The sequence below is a fragment of the Geotrypetes seraphini genome, chromosome 13 (assembly GCF_902459505.1).
Source record: "Geotrypetes seraphini chromosome 13, aGeoSer1.1, whole genome shotgun sequence".
Lineage (NCBI taxonomy): Eukaryota > Metazoa > Chordata > Amphibia > Gymnophiona > Dermophiidae > Geotrypetes > Geotrypetes seraphini.
In genome coordinates, this window is record NC_047096.1 from 8,826,641 (window position 1) to 8,850,496 (window position 23,856).

At 43.7% G+C, this 23,856-nt stretch overlaps 1 protein-coding gene across 10 annotated transcripts; it reads left to right on the top strand.

Moving 5' to 3' along the window:
- Positions 1-1,480: 1,480 nt before the first annotated feature.
- On the top strand, positions 1,481-22,557 carry AP4B1 (adaptor related protein complex 4 subunit beta 1). Of its 10 annotated transcripts, none has more exons than XM_033917893.1 (12): positions 1,481-1,894; positions 4,380-4,476; positions 4,705-4,859; positions 6,801-7,025; positions 7,166-7,296; positions 9,025-9,172; positions 10,527-11,023; positions 11,577-11,660; positions 12,742-12,845; positions 15,446-15,653; positions 20,145-20,414; positions 21,903-22,557. In XM_033917893.1, the coding sequence occupies exons 3-12, from the start codon at positions 4,747-4,749 to the stop codon at positions 22,331-22,333; spliced, it is 2,211 nt and encodes a 736-aa protein (XP_033773784.1). In that variant the 5' UTR covers positions 1,481-1,894; positions 4,380-4,476; positions 4,705-4,746; the 3' UTR covers positions 22,334-22,557. The 10 variants fall into 10 exon arrangements, with proteins under 10 accessions (XP_033773784.1, XP_033773787.1, XP_033773779.1 ...); XM_033917896.1 differs by having other exon boundaries at positions 1,481-1,845; XM_033917888.1 differs by having other exon boundaries at positions 1,482-1,894; positions 4,688-4,859.
- The last annotated feature ends 1,299 nt before the right edge of the window (positions 22,558-23,856 follow it).

The following is a 23,856-nucleotide window of genomic DNA, read 5'->3' on the forward strand; positions in this document are numbered from 1 at the left end:
TATGTCCTTAAATATTAAACTTTGTTTTGTGTATATTCACTCCGGTATCATAACCAGATCTCAATTTTTAGGTAGGTCTGGGGGTGACAAAAAGGATATTGGCCACACGTCTTCGTCCCTTGCTACTCCCCTCTTCCAAGCTGAAGAGTCCTCTTTGGAGCCCTCAAGCTGCCTGAAACCCTCAGCGGTCAATTGCACATTAACAGCTGTCAAAATACCAGCAGCTCTGCCATACAGAGGAAGTGTGTGGCACAGGGGTTAGAGCTACGGCCTCAGCACTCTAAGGCTGTGGGTTCAAATCCCTCGCTGCTCCTTGTGACCCTGGGCAAGTCACTTAATCCCCTCAATGCCCCAGGTACCCTAGATAGGGAAATATGATATAGTACCTGAATGTAAACCACTTAGAATATAAGTAGTATATAAATAAATAAATACAAGCTCAGCTCAATCTGCATCAATCTCCCCCCTTGCATGCATGCCTGGAGAGGATGCAATTGAACTGAGCATGCACAGGGGGGAGAGGATGTACCAGCATCTGGAAATGTGCCAACTGCCCCAGGGTTTAGATAGCTCAGAGAAATTTTATGAGGTCTCTTTAGCTGAGAAGATTGTTAGCTTTACTAACAATGTATGCTGCTGCTGGATGGGCCCCTGACCACCTGCACCTATTCCACTGATGCACACACAATGAGGGCAGTTTTTTAAAGCCATTTATCCACATTAAATTTGGAAATTGGCCACTCCTTCTTTCTGCAGGTAAAAGTACACACTAAATGGCTTTTTTGGAGTTTGTATGGCTGTCAACATTGACTACAGTTCACTTTTGTTGCCTTAGGTGACTGCCTACTGCCCTGCCCTGCCCGCAGCCTCCCAAAGGAAAGGCACAGCAGGTGGAGCCAAAAAGCACTCAATCTAAATAGAGAAGCAGCACTGGTGACCTGGATTGGCCAATGTTGGAAACAGGATACTGGGCTAGATGAACCCAGCATAGCTATTCTTATAACTAAAGGTGGACCCCAACAGAGGCCATGTTTCGGCTAACTAATCTTCAGCAGGTGTCCTAATCCATGACCATCCACAATCAGTGATTACATAAAGAGCAAAGAGCACTTTGTGGTGATGATTTGCATAAACCAGTTTCTCTCTTTTCACACTGAAAAACAGACTAGTATGGACTTTTGCAAAAAGTAAAGCTTGGGCATCACTATTATATCTCCTGCTTTCTTCCTAGTCTTTCCACTTTTGGAAGGTGCACTCTGCAAAAGTCAAGGGCTACGTTCCAACGCCTGCTTTTATATATAAACCAATTAAGCGGGCCCATAACACATCTGTATACCAAGAACAATCTAAAACCTTTTGCTCTGCAGCCTCTGTGGTAGCTGTAGCACGCTTCACGTCAAAAAAGAGCAGCCAATCAACACAAAGCTCAGAAACTACAGGAAGTAGTGCCGACACCCAAGTGAGGCTTGGAATGCACCGAGAGCGAGGTTATTGGAAGGAGGCTTGGAATGGATTGCGAAGAGGCGACCGGAACCCCAGATTGCCTTTAAAAAAAACATAATAGTGAATTGCGCGCACACTGCAGTAAAGCAGCCCCCCAAACTCGCGCTCATTAACCTCAAAAAGTTGCCCGCAGCCAGTGTTCCCAAAGTAGCCCAATTTGGCGAAACCCACACCCAATTCAACCGGTAACATTGGCGCATGCGTTCTTTGGCTGCCACCCTAGGCCGGTGGATTATTGGAGCCCTTTGATTGGCTGGTCATTCATTGGCTGCACAGGCAGACGTCGCTCTTCCTGAGATGTGATTGGCTGCGCTTCCAGCCTGCGCGACCCTCGCTCCTCAGGTCAGCACTTGCTTCAGATGGACGCTAATAAGGTTCTGTACGTGCTTTGGTGAGCGAGTCCTCGGCGCGGGGGCTGTCCAGCCGCCCTCAGATACATTGCATGCTGGGATTCGTAGTCGTGTGCAGTGTGTTCTGGGGCCTTGCAGGGGTTCCAGCTCCTCCCCTTCCGGATTGGGTAACGAGACATTTCATTTGATTGCAGTTGTTACAGAGATGCCAAGTTTCCCAATTCTAGGCTGGAAATTTTGGGCAACCCTGGATTTTTTTTTTACCTCCCCATTGCTGCATTATGGGATTTCTAGCATTGATTGTAATGGACAGGAACAGTCATTACAAATCCTCCACCACTTTGCTGTGGCTCTCACTCTACTGTGTCAACAGATTTGGGAGACAAAAACCATTGCCAACTAACTGGAGAATATGTTTATTTATACCTTTACAACTTACCTGAAATTCAGGCTGGTTTTAGAAAAGGTCCAGGAACCAGAGATATTATTGTGAATGTTAGATGGATAATGGAGAAGAGTAGAGACTATAAAAGGCCGGAATTTTTGCTTCATTGGTTGTAGCAAAACTTTTGATTGTGTGGATCTTGTTAAAGTATGGAGAACTCTGTACAAATGGGAATACCGAAGTCCAGCAGAATCTGTTATCCGGCACCCGTGGGGATTGGTGGATGCCAGATAACTGTAGTTTCTGGTTGTTTGAGAGTTAATGTAAAAATAGTTGTGTCTCCTTTCCCACCTCACTCTATCATCCCCTTCACCCCCACTTCTAGGTCCAGCATCTTCCTTTCTCTTCCCCTTGCTCCTCCCCCCCCCCGGTTCATAGACAGTAATGCGGAAGACAAAGGCGCGCGCCGACAACTGAGCGCAAGATGGAGGCGTGCGCCGAAGAAAAAGACTTTTTAGGGGCTGCGATGAGGAGTTTTGTTGGGGAGCCCCCCCACTTTACTTAAAACATATCGCGGCGGCGTTGTGGGGGGTTTGGGGGGTTGTAACCTAAAAACAGGGAAAAAGTTACGTTTTGAGTAAAATGTGGGGACTTACAACCCTCCAAAACCCCCACAACGCGGCGCGATCTGTATTAAGTAAAGTCCCCCCACACCCCCTGTCGTAGCCCCTAAAAACAGTCTTTTTCTTTGGTGCGCGCCTCCGCGCTGCGCTCAGTTGTCTGCTCGCGCCTTTATCCCGGCGCGCTTTTGACCTGACACCCCCACACACACACACACTTCCTCCCTCCCTTAACTGAAGCAGCACAGCCGGTCCTGACAAACCCCTCCCTCTGTTCCCAAAGCAGCAGTCAGTCCTGACAACTCCCTACCTCCCTCGCTCACTCACCACCTGATGCTGTAGTGGCAGCCAGCGAATAGAGGAAGCACCGGTAAACAGGTAGCTTTTGGCCAGCTCTGGCAGGACCTTTCCTCTGTCACGTCGGAAGTGATGTGACAGAGGAAAGACCCTGCCAGGGCTGGCCAGAAGTTGCCTGTTTACCGGCACTTCCTCTGCTTGCTGGCTTCAGCTACAGCGTCAGGGGAGGGAGGGGGGTTGTTGTGACCGGCTCTGCTGCTTCAGGAACAAAGGGAAGGGGGTGTCAGGACCAGCTCTACTGTTCAAAAATATTGTAGTTCTTCCCCCTCCTTTTTGTGCCAATACAGTTGTATGTTTTAATGCTTAGTTGTTGTTGTCATTGCTGTTTTTGTTCTGTTTTTTTTTTTAAATATGATGTCATTTTAATTTTTGATGTCTTTTTATTATTCTGTCTTAATTGTCTTTACCCCACTCAAATGTTTTATGAATGTTATCCGCTTTGAAACTTTGAAAAGGCGGGATAACAAAATTTAAATAAACTTTTAAAAAAACCAATTTATTTTTTTCATCTTAGCTAGTATATGTATTCCTTTCCCCTTCCATGCTACAGAGGTGTTTACCAGCTGTTCCTACTCAACTCAAACTAGGTTTTGTTCTGTTTTATCCATGGTGTCGTAGTTCTAACGCCAGTCAGCTAAAGTCAGAGTTGTTACGTCAGCTCCTGCGTTTATTATCAAAACAAAATTTTAAAAAAGTTGTGCCAAGTTCTTGGCCAAAATATTATGGTGACCTGGATTTTATTTTTGATCTAATCCCCCCCAAAAAAAAAACCCAAAAACAAAACCCAACAACCCACCATTCATTGTTAACTCTGAGAAACATGTGAGTGGGGATGGAACAGCACACATCAAGCAGGGATAAACTGAATAAACAAATGTTTATTGAAATGTAAATATAAAAGGCTGGCTCTATCATATGTTCACTGTATGTCGTGGACCCGACACGGTCTGTGTTTCGGCCTGCCTCAGGGGCGTAAATGACATCCAGCAGGTGGCACTCTTGTGACAATAAAGATTGCTGTTGCAATAAATCGGGTATGATCCGAGAATAAAAGAGTAAAAATATCCCTTCACCTGGGCAAGCAGTTGTGAGAGTACCGGTAGTAGTATGAATATATGATGGAGACTTTTCGACTTCCACCTGAGTTTGTTTGTTTGTTTTAAGGTTCCCTCTTCAACTTTTGTATAGCAGTTGCATGAACGGAAAGATAAAGAGCCTTAAGTCATTGATTTGGCTGTGACAAATGCAAACCCATAATTAGGTAAGTTTTGAGATACTCTTCCATGGTTGTGTCTGCCCTATTTGTTATGCCAGTATTCAATCATGACAGAGTGCAACTGGCATGGAATGGCAGGTGCAGCTCTGTCTGCCTTATTTGACTGTGCGGATTTTTATTTGCCATCAAATACTATGTTATTTGTTTAAGAACATTCAAAACTAGCACATTCACCTTTATTTCCAAATCATTAAAGACTGGATATCTTGATAGAGGACTATATCCTGAAGCTTGCAGTGCTTGCTGTCCTAAAGAATGCCTTATCTCGGATCTGAGGAGACGGTGAAGGAGCTGAGGAGAGCTTTATGTAACCCTCATGTCCAGGCAGACCGACTCAGATACAGAAATGTAATTCTCAGAGTGATCAGGTAAGGTGCTTGTATTTCTACCTCCTGATCAATTTAGTATTAAGTAAACTTTATAAGATGATCTGTTTTAATTTGGAAGGAAAAGATATACACGTCTCCCTCCGTATTTGCGGTTTCAGCAATCGCGGTTTCGATTATTCACGGCTTTTAGCTTGCTGCTTCCTCCCCCCACATTATGTCAGCTTGCATAGAGAAATCGCTGATTCCAAGCGTTTACAGAGAAAAATCGCTGATTCCCAGCACTTTCTTCACCGTGTTTTGCCTCTCCTTCAAGAACAGGCCAGGTCTCTCACCATGTTATTCACGGTTTCACCATATTCACTATGGTTTTTAATAGAAAACGGCGAATAACATATGAAAAAGTTATTTACGGTTTTTCTGTATTTGCGGTTCTGTTAATCTCCTATCACAGTGAATATGGAGGGAGTAGTGTATTTACTTTATGCTGTTAATGTATTAATCCCCCTCCCCTTTTGCAAAACCATAGCGTGGTTTTTAACGCTGGCTGGGGCGATAATAGCTCCAACGCTCATATGAGCATTGGAACTGTTGCCGCCACAGCTGACGCTAAAAGCCGCACTATGGTTTTGTAAAAGTGTATGTGTGGGGGGGGGAGGGGGTGTCAATGTGGATGTATCAACCCAGAAGTAGGCTGATAAAAAGTCCAGTGAATTATAAGAACATGGTATGTCGTTGCACTGAAAATGTACAGCAGGAATTCAATATGCTAATATAAATTTTTTACACTGCAACAGTATCACTTATAGTCACAGAGTAAGACATTGACAAGTATAACCACCATAAATTCTCAATGTCCCCTATATTCTTTGTACTTCTTATATAAATTCTATTTAGGGCCTCAGATTTGCCATTAGGTGCCAGACATTTCTATGGTCACCAAACAACTTTGGCTATGGCTTCCTCACTAGCCCATCATACTTTTTTTTTAATGTTTTTTAATATATAAAGTGCTCAGTGCTATTTTTATAACTTAATTCGTTATTTCTTAATGTAAAAACTTGCAATAACTTAATAACTTATCTCAAATCTTTTCTGTTAGTAATATCGGGAAGGGACCTGTCATTCGACATGTTTCGCCCTCAGGCTGTTTCAAGAAAAGTCCCCCCTTTCCAAATATTTCCTTGCCATCCCGATCTGCATAACATTTCTGAAACACGTCGAATGACAGGTCCCTTCCCGATATTACTAAAAGAAAAGATTTGAGATAAGTTATTAAGTTATTGCAAGTTTTTACATTAAGAAATAACGAATTAAGTTATAAAAATAGCACTGAGCACTTTATATATTAAAAAACATTTAAAAAAAAGTATGATGGGTTAGTGAGGAAGCCATAGCCAAAGTTGTTTGGTGACCATAGAAATGTCTGGCACCTAATGGCAAATCTGAGGCCCTAAATAGAATTTATATAAGAAGTACAAAGAATATAGGGGATATTGAGAATTTATGGTGACTATAAATTTTTTAACATATATGGAGGCACTTAGGCCCGGATTCTTGAACTGGTGTTGATATTGGCGACTGCCGATCGTGTGTCAATCACGCATCGGTGCCGCTTTCAGAATCGCGCCGACGTGGAAGATAGGTGCCAGAAATGTAGGCCAGGGTTTTCCAGGCCTACATTTCTGGCGCTTATCTTTGCAAGAATCGCACCTACATAGGCGTTTTAGGACACCTAGTGCCACTTCCAGCAGGGGCCACACCTACTTTAGCATTTGGCAGCTGCAATTCCAGGGCCAGTTTTCTAGGTACCAGGATGCGCCTCAAATCTCTGTTAAAAATGCTGTTTGGATGGCGCCTAGTGACGCCTAGAAAATCGGTGCCGGTTCGAGAATCCGGGTCTTAATGAGATTTTGGAATTGTCGCTTATCTAAAAGATCTAACAGTGCTTTCGAATCTCCCTTCTACCATTGACATTATTAGGTGTATGACGCAGGGAGTGGATGTCTCTGGTGTCTTTGCGGAGATGGTTAAAGCCAGTGCCACGGTCGATATTGTTCAGAAGAAGTTGGTGTATTTGTACATGTGCACTTATGCTGCGCTCAAACCCGATCTGGCTCTCCTGGCCATCAACACGCTCTGCAAAGACTGCTCGGACCCCAATCCGATGGTGAGAGGGTTGGCCCTGCGCAGCATGTGCAACCACAGGTGTGTTTCCCATGGAAAGGAACATGTCTCCTTTCCTCACAAGTCATGCAAATAGAACTTGATAGTTTTTTCCGTACCCTTAGCTAGTCTATGGCCATTAATATGGATAAAGGGCATTTTGAAATGTTTCCTCGATGCAGGATGCCAGGCCTCCATGAATATATTCAGCAGCCAATTTTAAATGGACTTCGAGACAAAGCTTCATATGTGAGGAGAGTGGCTGTCCTGGGTTCTGCAAAAATGTACACCCAGCAAGGAGACCTGGAAATTGGTAGGTTGCTGAAATCCTAAACACCCTCAGTTGCTGCAGACTGGAAATAGAAACTCCAAGTAATTTCCGCAGGATACACTTCTCCCTCCATATCCGCGGTTTCCGTATCTGCGGATTCGCTTATTTGCGATTTTTTTTTGGCTGATGACTCCACCCCTCAAAATTACATCATCATTAAAGTTCCTTTTTTTTAATTGTACCGATAAAAAAGTTTATCACTTACCATTCACTCTGAAAATCACTGCTCCATGCTTTCTCCCACAAAATCGTAGCTTCCCAGTGTGCACTGAGAAAAACACTGCTTCCCAGCATGCATGGAGAAAATCTCTGGGACTTTCTGCTTGCCTGCTATTAGCCCTACATTCTCTTGGAATCGCTGGGAATCGTTGGGTATTGAACTTTTTTTTATTGCCCTGAGATTATTACTGTACACTACTGTATTATTGTATAATAAATATTGTGAATTTCAATAGTAGTAATAGTGGCTTATTTCCAAAAACTTTGAATAACAGTTGAAAAGTTATTCGCCATTTCAATAGTAAAAACGACAGCGTTTTCACAAAACCGCAAATAACATGTAAAAAGTTATTTGCGGTTTTTCCATATTCACGTCTATGGTCCGCCCGCATCGCCCGCGAATACGGAGGGAGAACTGTATTTGTAACCCAATTGGGTCTAAAACATATTCAGCCAGGAAGGAATTTTCCTTTGCTTAAATCTAGGGTTACCATAAGGCTTCAAAAAAAGGAGGACGGATTGAGATATCCGAGTTTTACTTCTAGGAGGGGGTGCATTTTTGTAAGCAAATGAGCTTTTACCACATCCAGGTGGACCAATTAAAACATAGACTGCTGTTTTGAAATCCCAGGGTTTGCAAAGCCCCGTGGTTTGAATGTAATCTCTTAGGCCCCTCCCATGGAGGATAAAGCACTTGGGATAAGCCTGTGCAACTTTAGAGAGAGAGGCAAAGGTGCATTGATTTTTGAAGCTTTGAGGATTTTCCCTGGATTTGAGGAGTGTCCCTCTCTTTAAATTTTATGTTCCTTTTTACAGTATTTTTGATTTTGGAGATCTGTTCCCATGGCTTTTTCAACGTGAGCTCTTGGTAGGAGTTTTTTCATTTAAAAGTAAAGCCCAGATGTCTCAATCCATCCTCCTTTTTCTGGAGCCACAGGGGAACCCTGCTTAAAACATCAGCCATCATGAAAAGAGGAGACTGAGACTGAGAAGGGGACATGATTGAAACATTCAAGATAATGAAGGGAATAGACTTAGTAGATAAAGACAGGTTGTTCACCCTCTCCAAGGTAGAGAGAATGAGAGGGCACTCTTTAAAGTTAAAAGGGGATAGATTCCGTACAAACGTAAGGAAATTCTTCTTCACCCAGAGAGTGATGGAAAACTGGAATGCTCTTCCGGAGTCTGTCATAGGGGAAAATACCCTCCAGGGATTCAAGACAAAGTTAGACAAGTTCCTGCTGAACCAGAACGAACGCAGGTAGGGCTAGACTCAAATAGGACACTGGTCTTTGACCTAAGGGCCGCCGTGTGAGCAGAGTGCTGGGCACGATGGACCACGGGTCTGACCCAGCAGCGGCAATTCTTATGAGTGTGATATTTCTGGCTTAAATGTTTAGAAAAGCCAATGTCCATTTCTTGACTCTGAGGTTTGCTTGAGTTGCTGGTTTAGCATGTCGTTTATTCTGTTATTTGGTTGTGTTTCCCCAGACGGAACTCTAGTGAACGAACTGTACAGTCTGCTGAGGGACCCAGATCCCATTGTGATAGTGAACTGCCTGCGAGCGCTGGAGGAAATACTGCAGCGGGAAGGGGGCGTGGTGATCAACAAGCCCATCGCTCATCATCTCCTAAACAGGTGTTTTCCCTTTTCTTTCTGTCCACGCCCAGCTGTGAATCGGTGTCAGTTCTCAAACTCGGCTGCTCATATCAAGTCAAACCTGAGAGCATTTTCCTGAAGGAGTTATATGAAGATACATTCTTAACCCTGCTTTTGTAGGAACAATGAGCTAGAACTGAAAGTATTTAGCTGATAGTTTCTTCCCTTACACACCTCCCCGAGAATTCCATTCCTCGGATAAAAGCAATTTACGTGTGCCCTTCTCCACTGCCAATTCCAGACTTCATTCCTCTCATCTTGCTGCCCCATATGTCTTAGCCTATAGGAAGAGGAGATGCAAATGTTAAGAGCCTTAGCCGATAGGGAGAGGAGGAGATAGTGGATGCTCTGGATGGGCCATTTGGCCTTTATCTGCCGTCATGTTTCTATAACCATAAAGCTCTATGACCTCACAATGCAGGTGTAAAGAGCCTTAGCCTATAGGAAGAGGAGATGCAAATGTTAAGAGCCTTAGCCAATAGGGAGAGGAGGAGATACAGGATGCTCTGGATGGGCCATTTGGCCTTTATCTGTCATATTTCTATAACCATACAGCTCTATGACCTCACAATGCAGGTGCAGAGTCTTAGCCTATAGGAAGAGGAGATGCAAATGTTAAGAGCCGTAGCCAATAGGGAGAGGAGGAGATAGTGGATGCTCTGGATGGGCCATTTGGCCTTTATCTGCCGTCATGTTTCTATGTTACTTATTTATTAATTAATTTTAGTATTTGTAGACCACTTATAGCAGGGGTAGGGAACTCCGGTCCTCGAGAGCCGTATTCCAGTCGGGTTTCCAGGATTTCCCCAATGAATATGCATTGAAAGCAGTGCATGCAAATAGATCTCATGCATATTCATTGGGGCAATCCTGAAAACCCAACTGGAATACGGCTGTCAAGGACCGGAGTTCCCTACCCCTGACTTATAGCCTAAGTGGTTTACATTCAGGTACACAAGTATTTCTCCCTGTGTGTCCTGGTGGGCCCAAAATCTAATGTACCTGGGGCAACTGTTGCACAGTCCAGTTAGGACTTCTATGCCACTGCTCTGAATGCTATTGGACAGTGTCGTGAGTAGAGAGGAAAGAGCTAAAGGTGATCAAACCAAGCCTCTGAGAGGTAAAGAAATTACTTAACTTGCAACAGATTTGACTAAAAATGGTAGATCAGGGGGATAGAGAATCCCATGTATTTTTCTTCCACAGGACAGTTCTTTGCAGAGGTGAAAAATTAACCTTGCAACTGATTTCTTACAGCAGTATGCATGGCATTGCATATCAAATTCTTCCTATGAATAAATCATCCTACTGTATTTTTTTCCTTTGGTTTCAGAATGAAAGATTTGGACCAGTGGGGACAAAGTGAGGTGTTAAGATTTCTTCTCCGTTACAAACCCCGAACTGAAGAGGAGATTTTCGACATCCTCAACCTGCTGGACAGTTTTCTTACCAGCAGTAAACCCAGTGTGGTCTTGGGAACCACCAAGCTCTTCTTGATCCTGGCCCGGGGCTTCCCCCATGTGCAGGCAGACGTACTGAGCAGAGTGAAAGGGCCTCTGCTGGCTGTCTGCACATCGGAGAGCAGGGAGCTCTGCTTCACGGCCCTGTGCCACGTGAGGGAGATTCTGCGTAGCTTGCCAGGCCATTTCGGTGCCCATTACAAGAAGTTCTTCTGCTCGTACTCGGAGCCGCACTACATCAAGTGTCAGAAGATGGAAATCCTGTGTGAGCTGGTGAATGATGACAATGTACAGCATGTGCTGGAAGAGCTGAGGGGTTACTGCACAGACGTTTCCACAGATCTTGCACAAGCTGCCATCTTTGCTATCGGTGAGATCTTTAATCACTTTCACTGGTTTATCAATTGCAGACAGACAGAGCCAGGAAGAACATAAGAGTTGCCATACTGAGACTGGCCACCATTGGAACAATCTAGTACCTGGCAAGATCTCAAAAAAGTAAAACAGATTTTATGCTGCTTATTTTAGGAATAAGTGGATTTTTCCAAGTCCATCTTAAGAATGGCTTATGGACTTTTCTTTTAGGAAATTAGCCAAATCTATTTTTTAAACCCTGCTAAGCTAACTGCATTCATCACATTCTCTGGCAACAAATGGCGGAGATGAGACATATCCAGTCCCTTATGTCTGACTGGCCAAATCAAAACACCTTCCATTCGTAGCCCTTCCACCACAAACTGCGCCATAAGCAGCTCACCTCCCTATTATAAAAAAAACATCTCAGCCCGTATAGCTTTAGGCCCGTTCAGGACAGTCTGAGCAGTCTTGGGTTTGCCCCATTGCACATAGGAACTTATAATTCTGAGTTTCGTACAAAATCTCATTTTGAAAATCCTCTTCTGTTTGTTTTTCTGATTACTTAGGTCGCATTGCGAGAACATATGGTGAGAAATGTGTTGTCATTTTAACTGAACTGCTTGCTCTAAAAGATGAACACATTACTTCAGGTAACTGTTTTCTGCCGTCTACTGTAAAAAAAAAAATTTCTAAGAAACATCTTTGCTGGAGATTTCTGGACAGCCTTAGGGATCCTTTTACAAAGCTGCATTAACTACTAATACCGTATTTCCCCATATATAGGCAACGGCCTATATATGGGTTTTGCAAGCCGGCCCAGTGGGTGTGGCTTGCAAATCTGGGGCGGCCTATGTAGAGTTTTTTTAATCCCCTACCTCCCTCGCTGGCGGCGGCCTCGTCGAATCGCACCACCGGCATTGAAGAGCAGGAGCCGTGTTTGTGGCTTCAGGCCAGCTGTACACTGCGTCCTGTATTGCTTTGCCATCAGTTCTCATGGCTTATACGATGGGGTGGCTTATACATCATACCCCTCCCTTAAATACCTCCCTCGCCGCCCTCCTGGATGGCTGCCTCCTCCAATCATGCTGTGCAGGGCAGGAGGGATGTTTGCGATCTCAAGCCTCACCCTGCACCGCTTCCCGATTGGCTGCCGTCAGTTCTCGTGACAGGGTGAGGCTTGAGATCGCAAACATCGCTCCTGCCCTTCACAGCATGATTGGAGGAGGCAGCACCTACCAGCGGAGATGTCTTTGGCGCTTGCAGAGGAGCCTGCCAAGTATTTAAGGGGGAAGTTCAGTTACGGTACTCCTCTAATGGGGCGGCTTATCTAACAGTGAGTTTTAATGCCTTTAGATGAGCTGCCCCATTTAAGCTGGCCGCACCCACTGCACGGATTTGTAAAACCCATGTATAGGCCACGGCCTATATATGGGGAAATAACGGTAGTATTTGGGTTTTTTAAAATTAAATCCAAAGAAAAATAACTGGGCTTTATACAGTCTTGTTTAGTGAATGCTTCAAGCAGAAATTCTTTTTCCAGACAAGTTGAAGGAGGAGTGGGAGAATATTAACAGACACGTCAGAGACGATAGTTTACTGTTGTTTGTTAGGAGCTTTTTGAGGTATAGTTATGGTGCCTTAGTGGAGATAAACCTGACCCCTGATCCTTTACTTCCTGGAAGTTTAATCAACGTTTGTAAATCTTTTTTTCTGGCATGTCATTCTTTCCAGCTGTTGTACAAACATTTCGGGACCTTGTGTGGCTGTGTCCTCCGTGCACTGAGGCCATTTGCCAAGTTCTGCCCGGTTGTGAGGAAAACATCCATGACAGCGAGGTAGAATATTCTTATTTTCAGGATTTTAAGGGCAGCTTTCTTCTATTGTTTGGTGGGTAGTTATTGAGGCATGTTGCGTTGCATTATTCATCCCTAAATTTGCATTAGACGCCGATAATGTGCTTTTTGTTACTGTAACCCATATCAGTTTAAGTTACTGCAGGATGCATAAGAATGAAATGCAAGCTTGCAAATGCATGCGGACCCCTGCGTTATTATGTGAATCACTTACTTCCCTTTTTACAAAACCACAAAAGCAGTTTTAAGTGCCGTCCAGCACGCTGAAAGCTGTGCACTGCTTCGACGCTCATAGAGTTCCGTGAGCATCGGAGCAGCGCACAGCATTCAGCGTGCCAGCCGGCACTAAAAACCGCATTTGCAGTTTTGTTAAATGGGGGAGGGGGATTAATGTGGTGTCTTAAATACCACTAAATTTCCTAAAGGATTCAAAGCGGTTTACAAGACAATTAAATTGACTTAAGCAATGGCCAAAAATCTAATTGAATTTCCCTCTCTGTCCCAACGGGCTCGCAATCTAACTACAGTATAGTACTTATGAAAGAAATAATTGCTCACATTTACCTATATAAAGAGGGAAAAGATAATACAATAAATTCACTACTATAGGTGTGTAAAAGGCACAACCGAACGGATAACTTCAATATCAAAGAACCCCAGAGAAAATTCCTAAAAATAAAAGCAGGAAAAAAAATAGCAAAATTAAACAAGCCAAAGAAAAAGAAACCCAGTCATTCTCACTACCCTCAGTCAGCTTCTAATTCCATGTCCCCATTCGAGCCCAGTGCGCCCAGGGAGCAGAATAACACAGCCCTCCTTTACCATACTTAGTGCCACTATGATTAGTTGTTTCTATAATGCTACTTAGAGAATGACACGGCAAAATGGTGGAGGGGGGAAAGGTGCTCACCACAGGTACGGCGGGGACAAGGCCATCCACCGCCCCGTGGAGCGGTGAATAGCCTTGTCGCCGCAGTTAAGGGATGGATCGCACGCGGTCCCTCCTTCCTACCTACCCAAATCTATCTATCTCCCTCCCTCCCCCTTACCTTCGTGGCGCGTTTTAAGGTTTGAGACTTGTTGAAAGCCGCTGGCTCGTACGGGCAGTTGCGTGCGTTTGTGGGCAGAAACTTCTCCTCTGACGCAACTTGGCGCCCACACACGCACGCGACTGCATGAACACTCCGGTGGCTTTCAACAAGATACTCAAACCTTAAAACGCACCGTGAAGGTAAGGGTGAGGGAGGGAGATGCACAGACTGCGTGAGAGGTGCAGAAAGACAGTAAGGTGGTGAGAGGGAAGGGTGGATGCTACGGGGACGGGGCAGTGAAGGGGACGGTAGTCTGGTGATGGGACAGAATTTTTTCCCCTTGTCATTCTCTGCTACTTACAATATGTACGAAGCTCCGCTTGTCTATATTTGCTAGCATGATGGAGCCCCCTTGTGTTGAATCTGGATAGACGCTCTACAGCTGGGCCATCTATCCAGTCTGCAGGATGGCTTATATCATGTTCTGTCTGGTGCTGGCTGGCCTGTGACTGATCTCATCTGCTACTTTGCCCTGCGCTGAGCCGCTCACTGAATGGCTGCCCTGAATTCTCGCGGGACTCGTGAGAACTTGTGGTAATCATTCAGCGAGTAGCTCAGCGCCGGGCAGGAGCGCGAAAGCTCGCTCATGCCCAAGACCCTGGACCGTGAGAACTTGAGGCGGCCATTGGGGGCTCAGCAAGGGACAGGAGCGCAGAAAGCTTGCTCCTGCCTGGTAAACTGCTGGACCACCAGGGATTCAAAAAGGTATGCGGGGGGAGGCAGAAGGGAGGTAAAAAAAAAAATTGGCAGAGTCTGGGACAGGAGACGGGAAGGATCCCTTGTGTCTTCCCCCCCCCCCCAGGCCATACAGCAGGCTCAGTGGCTTGCAACAAGTCCAGGAGGGGGGTAGGTGAGCGATGACCCAAGTATAAGATGAGACTCCCATTTTTGGGCCCAAAAATCTCATCTTATATTTGAGTATATACAGTAATTCTCCGAGCAGAGAACAACCTCTCAGCTCTATCTTGGGCTGGTGGCAAAGCAATAACTATCAGGGCAAAATCTCTAACAATTTCAGGATATAAGTCATATTCATCAGTACTTTAGATTCAGCATGAAAAAATATATTAGTATAAAAACATCAGATTTACTGTATACAAGTTGCTGTAAGTTTTTATTTTGACCTTGTACATGTTTACCGACTCCAACTCCGCCCAAAATTGCTTCTGACTCCACAGCCCAGGAAATAGCAGCACATTAAGGGGCAAAATCTTGAAACAAGCATTTTGGTTTTATTTCTAAGTAGATTCCTCAGTGTTACTCCACTGCACCAGGAACTCAATTGGGCAAACTAGATGGGTCTTACAGTCCTTACCCACTGCCAGAATCTCTTTACTGTGTTTGTGTTGGCTTACTGTAGTTTGCACTCCCAGCCAAAGAAGGTTCTTTGGCTCCATACCTCCGCTTTTAAAGGTTTAATTGATTGGTGCAAATTCACAATTCTCTTTCTCTTCTGCTCTTCCCCTGCCAACTTCCCTCCCCTCCTACTAGGGAAAGCAGGCACTGATTTGGCTCCTGGGAGTTCATGGAGAGAAAGTCGCTAATGCTTCTTATATTTTGGAGGACTTTGCAGAGAATGTGAAAACGGAAGCGTCCCCGATGGTGAAAATGGAGTTGATTGTTGCTCTGGTCCAGCTTTTTGTTGTGCGTCCGGCAGAATGCCAGGATATGCTCGGACGCCTCCTGCATTACTGCATAGGTAGGCAGTGCTGTGGGATCCAGGCCTGGCCGGAGCAAGAAGGTCTAGTCTGGGCTTATTAATGTAAGCCTGTCATTCCTGAGAAGAGATTAGGGTGGTGGTTTGTGTATTTCTTAGATTTTCTCAGGTGAAAAGAGGAAGGCAGTAAAAGATAAAAGATATTATTTTTAGAAGGCTAGTGTAGTATTTTCACTTATAAACAGCCTACACAGATAAGAAATGTTTTTAGAAAACTGTTACTAACTTATACTGTATAGCCACAGTAAGCACAAGTTTAAGTTTCAAGTTTATTAAAAGAAAATTTTATAACTGCTTAATCAGGTTTCTAAGTGGTGTACAATATAAAAATTACATAAAAACAGATTAAAAGTTAGGGATACTAAACAATACCAAAGTAGCTTAGTAAAACACATATGGACTTACTTCAAACGAAAGGGAAGAACTACAAGCGTGAAAGAAAAAGCAAAACAAAAAAGGGAAAGAATAGGTTACGGCAGGGGTAGGCAGTTCCGGTCCTTGAGAGCCAGAGCCAGGTCAGCTTTTCAGGATCTCCACAATAAATATGCATGAGATAGATTTGCATCTCAAGGAGGCAGTGCATGCAAATCCATCTCATACATATTCATGGTGGAGATCCTGAAAACCTGACCTGGCTCCGGCTTTCGAGGACCAGAATTGCCTACCCCTGGGTTAGGGTAAAGAGTGATAAAATTTGTTTGCTTTTGTCCTTAAGAGGACAGTTATTGTCCAAAGGCATCCTGGAACAGAAATGTTTTTAATTTTGATTTGAATTGTTTTATTACGGATTCACTGCGCAAATGATTGGGTAGTGAGTTCCAGAGAGTGGGGGCAGTGACAGCAAAGTTATTGGAACGCAACGTGTTGATTAATTTTAATGATGGTATGACAAGAAGATTTTGTGACATCGAACGAAGCGATTTTGAAGGATTATAAGGAATTAAAAGTCTGTTAATGAACTCCAGTTGATTATTTAAACGTTTTGTAAAAGTTAAAAGTAAGATTTTATAACTAACTCTATGTTCAACGGGTAACCAATGTGCGCTGAATAGGAGAGGTGAAACATGATCGTATTTCTTAGCGCCACAAATGATCTTGTGGGGTTTGGGCAGACCTGAAAATTATGCACCTTTCTGATTTTTTTTGCAATAGAAACATAGAAAGATGACGGCAGAAAAGGGCCACAGCCCATCAAGTCTGCCCACCCCACTTACCCACCCCATTAGGTCTGAATGCTGATGACCTAGTTCCTTAACTCACGTAGGGATCCCACGTGGATGTCCCATTTATTCTTAAAGTCGAGCACGTTGGTGGCCTCGACCACCCGCACCGGAAGTCTGTTCCAGTGATCTACCACCCTTTCTGTGAAAAAATACTTCCTGGTGTCGCCATTAAATTTCCCTCCTCTGAGTTTGAGCGGGTGCCCCCTTGTGACCGAGGGTCCCTTGGGAAAGAATAAGTCGTTTTCCACTTCGACACGACCTGTGATGTACTTAAACGTCTCAATCATGTCACCCCTTTCCCTACGCTCCTCTAGAGTGTAGAGCTGCAACTTGCCCAGTCTTTCTTCGTATGAGAGACCCTTGAGTCTCTCATACGTACATACACTTCTCTCTACTCCAAAGCTTGCAGAATTGTACACCCAGGTTTGCAGGAATGACAGAAGGGAGGATTGCCACTTACACTTGTCAAATCCCCAACACCTGCTTTTTTTGGAACACATTTCTTAAAAATGACTGCCCTAAGAACATGAGAATAGCTCTACTGGGTCAGACCAATGGCCCATCTAGCCCATCTTTCCCCAAGGGTCAATCCAGGTCCCAAGTACCTAGCAGAAACCCAAATTGTAGTAACATTCCAAATAAAATCCCAAAGAACAGCAAGATTCCATTCAACCAATCCCAGGACAAGCAATGGCTTCTTCCCACATGACTCGTCTCAATAGGACGCTATGGACTCTTTTTTTTCAGGAACTTGTCCATACCTTTTTTAAACCCAAATACGCTAACCGCTGTTACCACATCCTCCGGCAGTGAGTTCCAGAGCTTAACTATTTTTTGAGTGAAAAAAATATTTCCTCCTATTTGTTTTAAAGGTATTTCCGTGTAACTTCATTGAGGCTTCCCCTAGTCTTAAGAATCTTCATAATTTTTTAAAGAGTAATCTCCAAACTACAGTGGTGCCTCGCATAACGAACGCCTCGCACAACGAACGCTGCACACAACGAACTTCATGTCTTGATTCACACAACGAACTTCGTTTCACACAACGAACTTCGTTTCACACAACGAACTTCGTTTCACACAACGAAGTCGCCCGAGCTGCCGATGTATTGCATCCTTCCGCGCAGGCACTGCAGGCAGTCGCTAGTCACTGCGCTTAACTGCCCTCTCTCACTGTATACAGTCGTCCTTTTAAGATAAACTCAATATTTTTTATATATCATGAAGCAGGAAGGTGATTTCTGTTGAAATGAAACGGGAAATAATTAGAAGGAGTGAATGTGGGGTCAAACAGTGTGACCTCGTCAAAGAGTTTTGGCCTCAGCAAGACCACCATTTTCACCATTTTGACAAATTTATCTTTTTTTATGTCATCTTAGCATATTTTATGCTGCAGAACAAATTATTTTTTTTAACATGTATTGTTATGGGAAAACGCGTTTCACATAACGAACTTTTCGCATAACAAACTTGCTCCTGGAATAAATTAAGTTCGTTGTGTGAGGCACCACTGTACATGTGTATTAACCACATTCCTTGTGTTTTGAGTCTTTTACAAACTATTCATGAAATTGTGCTTCCAGATGTCAAGATCCCTTGTACTACCTGGACAATCCGTGCAAGATCAGGCTTACTATTTCTGTTGCATATTCCTCAAAGCAGGGTTTGGGGATGTCATGAATAGGTTACAAAACACATAGTCATAGGCTATTGTAAAGTAGTATAAAATCTACATTATAATCTCAAGTATAGTGTTTAGCAATGCAAAATGTACATGAATACTTTCAGTTGTAAGCCAAACTATCCCATGCCTATTTCTTAAGGATGCAAAGCATTCTAGAGAATGACACAGTGATAGAATTCATCACCGTTCCCGTCCCTGCAGATAACCGCAGGAAACCATCCCTTGTCATTCTTTAGTGTCTATCTGAACCTCAGTCCTTCTACACCAGCATTCCTCACTGCAAGGCTTGAGGGTCAGTGGCTGGGCCCATTCAAATTCTGATTCTTATGTGAGCCAAGTATAGGATAACAAAACCATTGTGACATCACTGATGAGTTTGACTCATAGGCATTGGTGGAATGAGGCTTTATGACATCACAATCTCAGCTCTGGAATGTTGCTTCTCTTTGAGTTTCTAGCAGGTACTTGTGACCTGAATTGGCCACTGTTGGAAACAGGATACTGGGCTTGATGGACCTTCGGTCTGTCCCAGTATGGTAATGCCTATGGTCTTATGTTCTAACCATCCAGTGTCTATCTCAACCTCAGTCCTTCTACACCAGCATTCTTCAATCAAGGCTTGAGGGTCAGTGGCTTTGACCATTCATACTCTGATTCTTATGTGAGCCAAGTATGGGATAATGAAGCCATTGTGACATTACTGATAAGGTTGGCTCTTAGGCATTGGTGGAATGAGGCTTTATGACATCACAATCTCAGCTCCGGAATGTTGCTACTCTTTGGGTTTCTGGCAGGTACTTGTGACCTGAATTGACCACTGTTGGAAACAGGATACTGGGCTTGACGGTCTGTCCCAGTATGGCAGCTCTTATGGTCTTATGTTCTAACCATCCAGTGTCTATCTCAACCTCAATCCTTCTACACCAGCATTCTTCAATCAAGGCTTGAGGGTCAGTGGCTTTGACCATTCATATTCTGATTCTTATGTGAGCCAAGTATGGGATAATGAAGCCATTGTGACATCACTGATGAGGTTGGCTCTTAGGCATTGGTGGAATGAGGCTTTATGACATCACAATCTCAGCTCCGGAATGTTGCTACTCTTTGGGTTTCTGGCAGGTACTTGTGACCTGAATTGACCACTGTTGGAAACAGGGCTTGATGGACTGTCCCAGTATGGCAACGCGTATGATCTTATGTTCTAACCATCCAGTGTCTATCTCAACCTCAGTCCTTCTACACCAGCATTCTTCAATGCAAGGCTTGAGGGTCAGTGGCTGGGCCCATTCAGACTCTGATTCTTCCCTCTCTCCTTAAAGAATGACATGGAGATGGTTTCCTGTGGTTATCCACAGGGATGGGAACGGTGATGAATTCACCATGTCATTCTTTACAAGCACGCAAATGACTTAACGCAGTTTGCATGTATTTTTGGCAAAATAGAGCTAGTGTTGTTTTTCTTGCCCAGGATCATGGGGCTGCTATCTTAAAGAAGGGGTTCTGTTGATTATTTGGACTCCTTCCCTAGCTGCTGTTGATTATTTCACCTTGTATTGTATTGTCCAGACGAAGAGACTAACATGGCTGTTCGAGACCGTGGACTGTTCTATTACCGTCTGTTACTAGCTGGCATTGAAGAGGTGAAACGGGTCCTGGCTGTCCCCAAATCTGACCCATCTTTAGGGGTTCTGGAGGATCGGGCAGTGCAACCTATTGATGCCTGGGCGTTGGACTTCAACACACTGGTGCCAGTTTACGGCAAAGAGCAGTGGGCAGTCCTCACAACTTGCTGGAAATCTGAGCTTAACGTGGAGGGCACCGAGCCCTCAAAAGCAGGTATGTCTGCTGTACGAGAAAATTCAGTGTTTTTCTCTTAGTTATAGTCCTGCATTCAGTTCAGTTCAATTCATGAGTTTCCTCTGGAGGGTGAACAATTGGAAGTGATTGGATTTGCTGGATAGCACCTGTCCAGTGCAAGAAACAAAATGATGTAAAATGTCCTGTAATGGAGAGATTTCATATGTATAATGAGAAGCACCCAAACAGAAAGAATGCATAGAATGAGAAAAATCATCATTACGCGTCATGATTGAACCTCTGCCTGATCGACCTATTTCATTTTTAGACTAACTCTCTAAGGCAGGGGTGTCCAACCTTTTGGCTTCTCTGGGCCGCATTGGCCAAAAAAAATGTTTCTGGGGCCGCACAAACGCGCAAACTCTGCAGCAAGACAGAGAAGCCGGCAAGATGGTAAACACCCGGGGGCAGCAGAGGAAAACACTGCATCGCCCTCGACCGGGGCCGCACAAAATACTTCATGGGGCCGCAAGCGGCCCTCGGGCCACAGGTTGGACACCCCTGCTCTAAGGTGTGCTAAGCTCTTATGTGGGCTTAGCGCACCAGAAAAGACTTCCCATAGGAGGCCCTAATGTGTCTTGCTGTAATATTTCCCTTTTGCATATGCTAACTGTACAGTGTTGGGGGGGGGTTCTATTTGTTTTTGAAGGAGATGTAGAGAGTGGGCATGGAATCATTAACCAGCTAACATGTTCATGTTAACACAGACTTAATGTGGGAGTCCTTAGAACCTCCTAAATAAGAGAGTTAAGGGCTCCCGAGTTAATATTTTAGTGATCCTGAGCACCAATAGAAAAATTAGTGTGGGACCAGCAGAAATAAAACCCAAAACAAATAAAAGCCCTGTTTTAAAGGCAGGGTAAAACTGGGCTTAGTGGAGTGGTCTCAAACTCTTGGCCTGCCAGGTACTATTTTGAGGCCCTCAGTATGTTTATCATAATCACAAAAGTAAAATAAAACAGTTTCTTGATCATATGTTTCGTTAGCTATAAATGACAATATTATTATTATGACAGCCAAATTATAAAGAGTTTTTACCTCATGCAAAATTGTCATTTCTTTAATAAGACATTAACTATTTTTTTTCTGAGGCCCTCCAAGTACCTACAAATCCAAAATGCAAAGGGTTTGAGTTTGAGACCACTGGCTTAGTGTGTGTGGAAAATCCCATGTTTAGGATGTACTAAGATAATATTCAAACAATCTATTTGTTATAAAGTGTCCACTGAAAGGTGCCTTACCAGAAACTATTGCAGGATCAAAACATAAGGTGGAGAAAAAGCCTTAAACTCCCAAACCAATGATCAAATTCAACTGTTCCCCATGCTCTCTCTCTCTTAGAATCACTTGAAGTGGCTGCCTGTCTTTTGTCTCACAGATTTTTCTAGGTCCCGAGTATGTCCCAGTCCATCTGAAGTGAAGTTATTTAGCATGAATACGAGCTGATTTTAATTCTCTTGTCTGCAGAGCAACCGGTTTCAGAAGAGAAAAAGGCGGCTCCCTCCAGTCAGTCTGACGCCGGCCCTCTGACCTTAAAGCTGGATGCACAGATGGAACCAGAGTTGTTTGAGAGTCAGTGGAAGATGCTGATTTCGGCTCATGTGACGAGTGCAGGCTGGCAAGAAGATGTTCATCCTGATGCCCTGCAGATGGCTTTACAAGACGTTAGTATCTACACCATTGCAATGAGCAAGGCCGGCACTGAGCCCTGGAAAGCCTACCTCTTTGCACAAGAACAGGAGGGTCAAGGACTGTTCCTGACAGAGCTGCTCCTGGAACCCGATAAGTCAGCGATGTGTATCACAGTGAAACAAAGCAACGGACAAGAAGAGTCACTAAGAAGCTTTGTTGCCTTGTTGAAGAATGTCATTGAGTTATTTGTAGATCTGAAGTCTTAACTGGCTTAACGTACTCCTTTGCGGTCACAGTCTTTCTAATATAGCAACTAAATTAATGACAATTAACTCCAGTGATCAGTAATTATTGGTTGTTATAGTGGCTAGTGTGTCGATTAGCTTGACTTTCAAAGTGATTTTATTCTGACGGTCCGCACAAAATGTATCGTGTGCGAGAGGTTATAGTTTGAGTATTGTATATTTATTAAAACACTCCTTCCCTGTCATAAAAGCTTCATTCTTAAAGCAAAATTGCCAGGTCCTTAGGGCTGTGGACCCCACCTCACTTAATCTTCTTTATTCACTTTCTGCTTAATATATTTTTAATGCGTCTCTTTAAATAATCCACTAAAAATGGAGTTGCATCACATTCCTGCTTTATAACGGCTCTTGACATAATAAGGGGAGGGGAAGACATTTTGCCAGTCGGATTTTCAAGACATCCCCACTGAACATGTGGAAGACAGATCTGCATATAATAACTATTCATACATATTCATTGTGGATATCCTGAAAACTGACTGGCCAAGGACTGGCTTGAGAAACCAGTGCTTTATTCTAATAGTTTGTGACTAGTTGTTTAAATTTTTCTAGTGAAGTGCATGTGCAGAAACCACCACAAAGGGCCTTAACCCTTTCAGGACCAAGGGACATATTTGTCCCATAACTTTAAAATCCTATAAATTTTGATTGGGATAGTCTACAGTTCTAAATTTGATATGTACGGATTCCATATGATACTACCTTTATGTAAACAAACTGGTTCCGACATTCATTCATTAGCGTCGTTGCTAGATTGACGAGAAGATTCACTTGCCACACTGTCCATAAGCCAGAAGTGTGATTTTTTTAAAATAAAAATAATGATATTTCACAAAAAAAATCAATTTTTTGGCATCTGCAAGCCCTTTTTACCATAAAAATGTTGTCAAAACCACAAAAATTGGCCTACGATCCTTATGGTCCTGAAAGGGTTAATCATCCTTTTAAAGGCAGAGTTCATGTCTTCTGTGAGCTTGGGCAATTTACGTTGACTTTAGCACTTGCTATCATTTTGCTATCAGCAGGCTGAGAAGTCTGTCTCTTCTGATTAATAGCCGTCAACAGTTCTCCAAAACAAGAGCTAGCATTCCACAGTGCCCAAGCTCCTACAACATAGTAAACGATGACAGACAAAGACCTGAACGGTCCATCCAGTCTGCCCAACAGTAACACACAGAAGAAACACAACAGTAAGTTGTTCTTTCCCACAGAGCGCTACCAGAAGCACTCGTAAAAATGTAACAGTGGGTTAGCACTGGTCACCCTGCCCTAATGCTCCTTTTTTTTTTTTTTCATAGAAACTGTTTATTCAGTGGAAAAGAAACTTACAAGTCAAAAATGCAGACAACCACAATTTTTTTTACTGAGAAAATAAATAATCTGAGGCTATTAGCAATGAAGGCAAAGTCTCTCCTCGAGGGCCGCAATCCAGTCGGGTTTTCAGGATTTCTGCAATGAATATGCATGAGATCTATTAACACAAT

Bases quoted from the DNA above. Each gene is read 5' to 3' on its own strand.
- AP4B1 (XM_033917893.1), top strand. From the start codon at position 4,747: ATGCCTTATCTCGGATCTGAGGAGACGGTGAAGGAGCTGAGGAGAGCT. The intron at 4,860-6,800 runs GTAAGGTGCTTG...TGACATTATTAG, and splicing joins GTAATTCTCAGAGTGATCAG to GTGTATGACGCAGGGAGTGG. The intron at 7,297-9,024 runs GTAGGTTGCTGA...GTGTTTCCCCAG, and splicing joins GCAAGGAGACCTGGAAATTG to ACGGAACTCTAGTGAACGAA.